This window comes from Sinocyclocheilus rhinocerous, unplaced genomic scaffold, assembly GCF_001515625.1.
Source record: "Sinocyclocheilus rhinocerous isolate Xijiao unplaced genomic scaffold, SAMN03320098_v1.1 scaffold404, whole genome shotgun sequence".
Lineage (NCBI taxonomy): Eukaryota > Metazoa > Chordata > Actinopteri > Cypriniformes > Cyprinidae > Sinocyclocheilus > Sinocyclocheilus rhinocerous.
In genome coordinates, this window is record NW_015628680.1 from 266,127 (window position 1) to 276,192 (window position 10,066).

The window sequence follows — 10,066 nt, forward strand, 5'->3', positions numbered from 1 at the left end:
ACACACTCTCTCAAACACTCACTCACTCACACACACACACACACACCTCCGCTCATGATGTATTCTCTGAAGAAGGGAACTCTGAACCAGAAGGGCAGCATCAGCAGGTACGGCGTGAGTCCCGGGAACATCTGAGAGAATCCTGACGCTTCCGTGCAGAAATTCCCGAATCCGCCGGCCACCAGCACGCCGTGAGGATGAAACCCGAACAGATAATTATGACGAGAGTCCAGATCCACCGTCTTTATCAGCTAGAGAGACCAAACCATCCGTGACTCTTAAACGAGCGTCTTTATTGAGTGATTCATTGAACAAAAGCTCATATCAACTCACTGTGATGGGGAAATAATCCCTGAAATACGTCCACACGCGCCAGCTTCTGACCCAGCGTGACCTCCGACCTCCACATGAGGGCGTGTCCCTGTCCAGGTACAGCCAACCAGCATACAGCGCGGCCAGAATCCACCAATCACTGAGGCAGAGGAGCACAAACGCCGCCAGACAGACCTGAGCTGCAGACAGACAGACAGACATGTGTGATTTATTACAGCTCGACCGCCTGTGTGACTGAACTCTAGAGCCATGTGTGTTTGTACTCATGTCAAACATTCACACACACACATATACACACACACGCACACACTCACTCACACTCACACACACACACACACACACACACACTTCTGTTAGGAACTGACTGACTGCTGCTGTTTGATAGTTTGTGACTCAGAGGTTCAGTTCTGATACACAAACACAATGAACTCCAGATTTATTTCATGTTATTTTATCATTTCATTTTATTTTTTTATTTATGTATTATTTTATATATTTATTTGTTATTTTTTTATTTATTGTTATTCATTTCAAGGTATTTTATGTTATTTTAATTTTTTTAAGTATTATTTTATATATTTATTTGTTATTTTATTATTTTTTTTGATTGATTGTTATTTATTTCAAGTTATTTTATGTTATTTTAATTTTTTAATTAATTACTGTTATTTATTTTTATGCTACTTTATCATTTTATTTTATTTCTTTACATTTATTATTATATTATATATTTTATTTATTTCATTTTATTATTGTTACTTTTTACATCTATTATTACATTTATTTCATGTTTTTATTACTATATTTATGTTATATTTTATTATGTTTATTTATGTCATTTTGGGGGGGAAATTTCTCATTTCTGTTAATGTCATGACAATTCAGTGCAAATAAATTCCCCATATTTCACTCCAATAAAATGAAACATATTTTTAGAAACCAAACTGTACTAAACTGATATGATCAATAAGTAATTGCAACATTTTCCTGCATTACTTTAACTTATCTAAATTTAACCTATTTCTATTTGATTTCTACTCAATTATTTAACTCAGTTTAATGTAATTAAATTTGACTTGTACAGTCAATTTTATTATACTTTAAAATTTAAGGCAGCAACTGATTTTTTACAGTGAAGAAATAAAAATGACGATTTTTAAATAAATAAACGATTTTTATTTATTCGATTTTATGTTATTTTTTTATTTAAATCAGGATTAAATTGAGTACTAATCATTATATATTCACAGTTGCACAATGCACTTTTGCCAACACATTTATTTAATTTATAAACACATTTAAAAACAACTGTTACCCAATTTTTCTTCACTATTAAGTTAAAAAAGCAATAAATATATATAAAATAGTAGACATAAATGCGATGAAAATTTCACAATGCAAACAAATCATTGTTAGTACTTAATCTGCAGAATTTAATTCATCATGATTTTAATTAAAAAAAGTAAAATAAATAAATAAAAATCATTGTGAAAAATCATTGACAGAAACTTTTTCATGAAAACAATGTATCAAGTCAATGCAACAAATGCATTTTTCTAAGGCATCAAAAATTACACTTTATCTTTTGAATTTGGAATGAAATATGAAACTTCTGCTTAAGATTCAACTTATTAGAACACAATCTATAAATATCCACTTTTCTTAATAAGAAAACTTTTGCTCAACTGACAAACAGATCAACAAGAAAAGACGGAAAAACGTCTATTTGTCAATGCATATAATCGTGTCATATTCTATATGGAGTGTTATTATAATAAGGCCAGGCACTCACTCACTCACTCACTCACCCAGAGCTAGGAAGCTGAAGACCCACTGCACGAGCGCAGCTGTCTGCAGACGCCTGCGCAGAGGAACACGCAGAGGAGCGAACTCGACCTTCATCACCTCTCCACTAACACACACTTCCACAGTCTTCCTCAGAAGCAGAAGACAGTACAAAACATCAGCGCTCAAAGTCGCCTTTCCTTCATCGGAAACTATTTTCCTTCTATTGTTGGGGCGCCTGAATGCCGCTCAGCGCGTGTGCGGCCGATCCGAATGCGTTTTCGCGCTTTATAAATATTTACAAAGTTTTCTGAACTCGACCGAAGGCTGCGTCTCTGTTCCGCGTGCGAGCGCAGGACTCTCGAGCCGCCGTGACGTCATCGACCCGGCCCTCCCGCTCTGCGCCAATCAGAGCGCGCGGATCTGAGCTCCTGGTTCACGGATTTTGCAATTTATTTAAATATTTAATTATTAAACATTTATACACGTTCATTTCGCAACGTTAATTTAAGTCTTGGCCACTTAAACTAAACCAGCATATGGACAAACTGATGAATATTGCTAAAAAAAATAAGTGCCAAGGGAAAAAAAATCTATCTATCTATCTATCTATCTATCTATCGTTCTATCTATCTATCTATCTATCCATCTATCTATCTATCTATCTATCTATCTATCTATCTATCTATCTATCTATCTATCTATCTATCTATCATCGTTCTATCTATCTATCTATCTATCCATCTATCTATCTATCTATCTATCTATCTTAAAGCCAAGTATAAGCTTCTTTAAACATGCAGAGTTCTTATTATTTTATTTTTATATTTCTATCACTTGTACACGCATTTCCACTGCACTTACAAATTGCATAAATAATGTTATGAGATTAACGTTTTAAATATAAAAACTGGAATATAGAAATTTGAAATCATAGAAAAAAAATAGAATGATACTTTTAAATGTGAAACTAAAATTACCAGTAGGTGGCGGCAAGCCACTGTCTTAAAGGGATAGTTCACCCAAAAATTTAAATTAGCTCATGATTTACTCACCCTCAAGCCATCCTAGCTGTGTATGAGTTATATTTAAAAATGTCTTGGCTCTTCCCAGCTTTATAATGGCAGTGAATGGGTGTTGAGATTCAATAGTCAAATAGAAGTCCAATAAACTGGGCCAGTCCATCATAAAAAGTGCTCCACAACTCCGCGGGGTTAATAAAGGCCTCCTGAAGCAAAGCGATGCATTTGTGTAAAAAAAAAAAAAAAACATATTTAAAACTTTATAAACCATAATCTGGGCGAGAGCAGCGTGTATCGAGCGCGTGTCCGGTTTTGCGAGAGCAAAGGAAATCCGCATGCGAGCAGAGAGATTACTTTCGCGCTACAACAATGTGCTCTCGACATTTGGCAGAAAAATAACGCCATATTATCGTGAATCATATGATTCGGAGACACATAGATAGATACAGTTTTCACTGCTTTAGGATCAACAGAGCTTTAGATAGATTGCATATACTCGTCTAGATCAACTTTGAACAAAGCAAATGGAGATTTAGAGCCAGTAAATTTTTCTTTATGTGAAATTTAGCACAAACTTATTACGTAATATTTTCCTAAAAACGTTGGGTTGTTTAGGGCGAGATTCGGGACGGTTGCAACACTTTTTACATTTCCTTTAGTTTCTCAGAGACTGTTTGTGTTGGAAAGCCAAACTTTTAATACAATAAAGCAGCTACTCACCCACACTGTAACATGTACATATGATAATATATGTACAGTATATACTTGAATAGACAAAGTCAAATGTTGCAACTGACCCCATAGCAACATTCATTAAAATGTTGCAACATTCATTAAAATGTAACTAAAATCATTCTTAAATATAATGTTGCGATTTCTTTATTTTATTTGTAGACAGATAGGGTCTTCAATGAGTTAAACTAAAAACTACAAAACATTAATTTAATCAACATCAAGAAATGTAATAATAGCCTACTTTTGTTAACTGTGAAAGTTTACTCAGCTGAGGCAAGCTGCATAGCCACTATGTTAAGATACATCTAGTTTGACCAACTAAGAGTTAACCAGGTAATCAGTCTTACTTTCGACAAATCTACCATTTTATGTAACTGACTTTACACGTGTGAGTCCACCTTAGACTCGAACTGATTTTTACCCTATTTACTTAAATAAAAAAGAAGACCTGACTATTGAAAGGAGTGCAACTGAGACAGAAGCTACTGTGGTAAGTGACTATATCTGCGTGCAGAATCAAACCGGACGTTCAGGTCTCTGAATTCACTGCGACTGAACTGAACATGTTTCTGTGTCTGCTGTTTCATCACAATGAGATCAGAGTTCATCAGTCACACATTCCCTACAGACGCTCTGTCTGACACTGAAATGAGGGGAAAGTTACTGATATTATCCGTCTATTCAGAGCTGGGCAAGCCATAAGAGAACTAAGCGGCTGCTTAGGGCCCCTGTAGCCACCAGGGGGCCCCCAAGAGCACATGAAATAACAGCTTGATTTTTTTTCTTTTTTCTTTACATCAATGGACAATGGTAGTTATACAAAAACGCATTATTAAATGGGGAAAAACCAACGCTATATTATGTTAATGAGCTGCAGTCAGGCTGTGACTGTGATTATTGAAGTTGATCAATTTGCAGCATAACTGTCATAAATGTGACCCTGGAGCACAAAAGCAGTGTTAAGTCGCTGGGGTATATTTGTAGCAATAGCCAACAATACATTGTATGGGTCAAAATTATAGATTCTTCATTTATGCCAAAAATCATTAGGATATTAAGTAAAGATCATGTTCCATGAAGATATTTTGTAAATGTCCTACCGTAAATATATCAAAACGACCCTTATGACTGGTTTTGTGCTCCAGGGTCACAAATGTCACAAAAAAGGACATGTCCTTCTGATGCAGGGAAAAGAAAAAAGAAGAAAACAGAGGAAGAGGGAAAAAACAGCAAGATAAAGGTATGTTGAAAAAATCATGCAATCTAACTAATCGAGGCGATGTTGTGAGCCAAACATAAATATAAAAATGTCAGTGTGAAATTACAGTATATTCCAGCTTAATAACTGCATGACTTTCACAGTGGGACTTCTCTTGTAACATGATTTACATCAGCGTATAGCTTTGGGCTCTTTGCTATTATCATTAGGCCTCGGTTAGCTAGTTGAGTTGTTGTTGAACAGATGGCTTGCTGGAGAAATAGTTTGGAGGCGGGGCACAACCAATGCCAGCCGTGCTAGTGATGATACAGCAGGTGAGTTTAGATCAAGATATTTATATGGATAACCCATGACAGACAGTAGCATTACCTTCTACTATGACATCTAACATGGCTAGCTTTTATTATAATTATTATTTTCATCTTTCATCAGGTCCGACTCAGAAAAGACTGGTCTGGTAAGCAGAGAGCCACTGAAAACTTCACATTTCCTAAAGAACCTGATTGCCGAAGCTTCCACTCCAGCTACAGACAATCAATTAATGAGGAAAACCTCAAGCAGAGTCCATATTGTACATTTACATGTACTTTTTATATAAGAAGATGCTGTTTATCTTAAGTTATTTTATTTGTCGTTGATTGTTCTGCAGTTATCTATCTATCTATCTATCTATCTATCTATCTATCTATCTATCTATCTATCTATCTGTCTGTATATCTATCTATCTATCTATCTATCGTTCTATCGTTCTATCTATCTGTCTATCTATCTATCTGTCTATCTATCTATCGATCTATCGATCTATCAGTCTATCTATCTATCTATCTATCACTTTGTTTCTTGTTTAGACCAGGTTTTAATTTTTAATTTATGTTTATGTTTATGCACAAAACACGTACAATTCTCTACAATTTGCACAATAACTAAATACACATGATGAAACTGTCACACTTTTCACAACTTCTAAACATTCTAGATAACAAACTCAGTTATCAAAAACTGTCAGACATAAATACCTGACATGCAATGTTTCCTGTAACACATTGCTACGGAGATCAATGTACTGTATACTGTACATACACACGTGCGTGTTCTTTATCTGTGTATCACAGTACTGACAATTCCAGTAAACTGAAATCTGTGCAGAAAAGCTGAGTGTGACACAACAGCATCAGATGAATGAAATCACCGTACTGAAAACACATCAAAACATTTGACCAATTCAGCTCACATGATAACAAAAAACTTACTTTTAGTGCCAGAGCCCAATTTACTGACACAATAACTAGATTCTGAAGCATGAATTCTGTTTTTATTACATCTGCAGTTGTGATGCCCTATAAAACAGCTGTCACAATTGCTTTACAGAATATGAAGACTGTTTAAAAATATGAGATTGAGGAAAAACTGTGTCGCCCGCACAGACCCAAGAATATATGAACACGCTTGTAAAATGACATTTATGAATTTGTCAGACACTTTTATCCAATGCATTTAAATGCATCAGTTCACAGGTCCTGGGAATCGAGCTCATGACCTGTGCTGAGCAGAAATGCATTTAGCACATACAAAGTAAGTTACAAAAGCAATTTGTCAATATATGTAATATAATGCATAAACACAAATGCATGATTTACATACGGCAAAAAAAAAATTTTTTTTTTGTGGGCAGAATATATTTTAAACATATATAAAATATATGTTGTAAACAATGAAACTCAATTTAATGTATTTTTGAAATAGTTATACAATATATATATTATATTTGAAAATATGCAAGAAAGCACATTTCCAGTCTTATAATAGCCTACATTTAGACTAAATGCAATAACCTACTAGACATCAAAACTAGATCTACAATGATTTAGTCACGTTTAATTTGCTGTAACATTGTAAATGTGCTTTGTGGTGTTTCAAACAGCACTGTATTCTTCTCTTCAGAAACGTATGAGCTGTTGTTATATTCATAATGAATATATGCGCGTCTGCTTTGTCTGTACATGATGTTCCATCATTTTTAATGTCGATGAAAGCCAGTGAAGCGGAAACGCAAACACAGAGACTGACAGGTGCGAGACGCGCTCACCTCCTCACAACTACATGCGGATCAACATGCGAGCGATTAGCGCGAATAAATGAAGTCGAGCATCCCCTGAGCGTCACAGACCGACGGGCGGATGCTGAGACTCTGGACCAGAGGGGGCGTGGCCTGAAGAGAGGAGAGAGCTGCGATTGGCTGGAGAGCTGCTGATGGAGTGTGTGTGTGGGGGGGAGGGAAGGAGGAGGATTGGGGGGTATTACCGGGTGCGCGTGCGCTCAGCGCGTTTTTACCGCAGTATCTCTGGATTAGTGTGCGCGCTGCGGCACTCCACTCGGTTACCAAACGTCCGCTCGCATCCATCAGCACGAGCCGTTTCATCGCGCTTATTCCAAGCGGTTATATAGGCGGCGCGCACCGGAGACATGGCCAAAGAGGACGAGAAGAAGGAAACCGGGGAATGGAAGGAATTCTTCTGGAACCCGCGGACGCACGAGCTGCTCGGTAGGACGGCGAGCAGCTGGGGTGAGTGTCCGCCGGTGTGTGTGTTATATATAAGGCATTCGGTTTAACTGCGCGTTATTCCGGTGATGCGCGCGCCGCAGTTATTTCACTCATGTTGAGCGGAACGCGTTGCGCAATGCGTCTGTGTGCGCGTGTGAATGTGTTAAAGGACAATCTGACGATGCTGCTGCTGTTAAAGGTGAACGGGTGCCAAGAGCTGAAGGAGATTATGGGTCTCAGCTAGGAGGCACCGGTGTCCGCGCGGGTCGCCCTCGTTGAGGTCATTTAACAGATCGCGCGCGCTTGCCCGAGCATTCCGATCACTCACCGATCAGCGGCGGATTGAGCGCACGGGGCGCGCGCACGGTTATTCGGCGAGTGTCCTCCGCTCGCGCGCGCTCACGTGATGTGATTTCGCTCATATCCGGAGCAGCAGCACCCATCAGCAATTATATAACCATACACACACACACACACACACACACACTCTCTCTCACTGCAGAAAAGCTGAGTGTGACACAACAGCATCAGATGAATGAAATCACCGTACTGAAAACACATCAAAACATTTGACCAATTCAGCTCACATGATAACAAAAAACTTACTTTTAGTGCCAGAGCCCAATTTACTGACACAATAACTAGATTCTGAAGCATGAATTCTGTTTTTACTACATCTGCAGTTGTGATGCCCTATAAAACAGCTGTCACAATTGCTTTACAGAATATGAAGACTGTTTAAAAATATGAGATTGAGGAAAAACTGTGTCGCCCGCACAGACCCAAGAATATATGAACACGCTTGTAAAATGACATTGATGAATTTGTCAGACACTTTTATCCAATGCATTTAAATGCATCAGTTCACAGGTCCTGGGAATCGAGCTCATGACCTGTGCTGAGCAGAAATGCATTTAGCACATACAAAGTAAGTTACAATGCATATTTGTCAATATATGTAATATAATGCATAAACACAAATACATGATTTACATACGGCAAAAAAAAAAAAATTTTTTTGTGGGCAGAATATATTTTAAACATATATAAAATATATGTTGTAAACAATGAAACTCAATTTAATGTATTTTTGAAATAGTTATACAATATATATATTATATTTGAAAATATGCAAGAAAGCACATTTCCAGTCTTATAATAGCCTACATTTAGACTAAATGCAATAACCTACTAGACATCAAAACTAGATCTACAATGATTTAGTCACGTTTAATTTGCTGTAACATTGTAAATGTGCTTTGTGGTGTTTCAAACAGCACTGTATTCTTCTCTTCAGAAACGTATGAGCTGTTGTTATATTCATAATGAATATATGCGCGTCTGCTTTGTCTGTACATGATGTTCCATCATTTTTAATGTCGATGAAAGCCAGTGAAGCGGAAACGCAAACACAGAGACTGACAGGTGCGAGACGCGCTCACCTCCTCACAACTACATGCGGATCAACATGCGAGCGATTAGCGCGAATAAATGAAGTCGAGCATCACCTGAGCGTCACAGACCGACGGGCGGATGCTGAGACTCTGGACCAGAGGGGGCGTGGCCTGAAGAGAGGAGAGAGCTGCGATTGGCTGGAGAGCTGCTGATGGAGTGTGTGTGTGGGGGGGAGGGAAGGAGGAGGATTGGGGGGTATTACCGGGTGCGCGTGCGCTCAGCGCGTTTTTACCGCAGTATCTCTGGATTAGTGTGCGCGCTGCGGCACTCCACTCGGTTACCAAACGTCCGCTCGCATCCATCAGCACGAGCCGTTTCATCGCGCTTATTCCAAGCGGTTATATAGGCGGCGCGCACCGGAGACATGGCCAAAGAGGACGAGAAGAAGGAAACCGGGGAATGGAAGGAATTCTTCTGGAACCCGCGGACGCACGAGCTGCTCGGTAGGACGGCGAGCAGCTGGGGTGAGTGTCCGCCGGTGTGTGTGTTATATATAAGGCATTCGGTTTAACTGCGCGTTATTCCGGTGATGCGCGCGCCGCAGTTATTTCACTCATGTTGAGCGGAACGCGTTGCGCAATGCGTCTGTGTGCGCGTGTGAATGTGTTAAAGGACAATCTGACGATGCTGCTGCTGTTAAAGGTGAACGGGTGCCAAGAGCTGAAGGAGATTATGGGTCTCAGCTAGGAGGCACCGGTGTCCGCGCGGGTCGCCCTCGTTGAGGTCATTTAACAGATCGCGCGCGCTTGCCCGAGCATTCCGATCACTCACCGATCAGCGGCGGATTGAGCGCACGGGGCGCGCGCACGGTTATTCGGCGAGTGTCCTCCGCTCGCGCGCGCTCACGTGATGTGATTTCGCTCATATCCGGAGCAGCAGCACCCATCAGCAATTATATAACCATACACACACACACACACACACACACACTCTCTCTCACACACTCTCTCTCTCTCTCTCACACACACACACACA

The 10,066-nt window shown here is 39.2% G+C and overlaps 2 protein-coding genes across 4 annotated transcripts in view; one reads left to right on the plus strand and one right to left on the minus strand.

The window, feature by feature from the left end:
* mogat3a (monoacylglycerol O-acyltransferase 3a) overlaps positions 1–2,491 on the minus strand; it is an 8,632-nt gene extending 6,141 nt beyond the window's left edge. The window contains exons 1-3 of the mRNA XM_016549628.1: positions 2,142–2,491; positions 334–512; positions 47–251 (exon numbers count right to left, since the gene is read on the minus strand). Coding sequence (XP_016405114.1) covers positions 47–251; positions 334–512; positions 2,142–2,235 — 478 coding nt within the window. The 5' untranslated portion in view covers positions 2,236–2,491. The remainder of the gene's footprint in view (positions 1–46; positions 252–333; positions 513–2,141) is intronic.
* Positions 2,492–7,479: 4,988 nt separating this feature from the next.
* atp1b2a (ATPase Na+/K+ transporting subunit beta 2a) overlaps positions 7,480–10,066 on the plus strand; it is a 28,330-nt gene continuing 25,743 nt past the window's right edge. For 2 of the 3 annotated variants that reach the window (XM_016549601.1, XM_016549600.1), the window contains exon 1: positions 9,378–9,555. In XM_016549601.1, the coding sequence (XP_016405087.1) occupies positions 9,456–9,555 (100 nt within the window). In that variant the 5' untranslated portion in view covers positions 9,378–9,455. Of the gene's footprint in view, positions 7,658–9,377; positions 9,556–10,066 lie in introns of those variants that run through there. The other variant, XM_016549602.1, reaches the window with a different exon arrangement.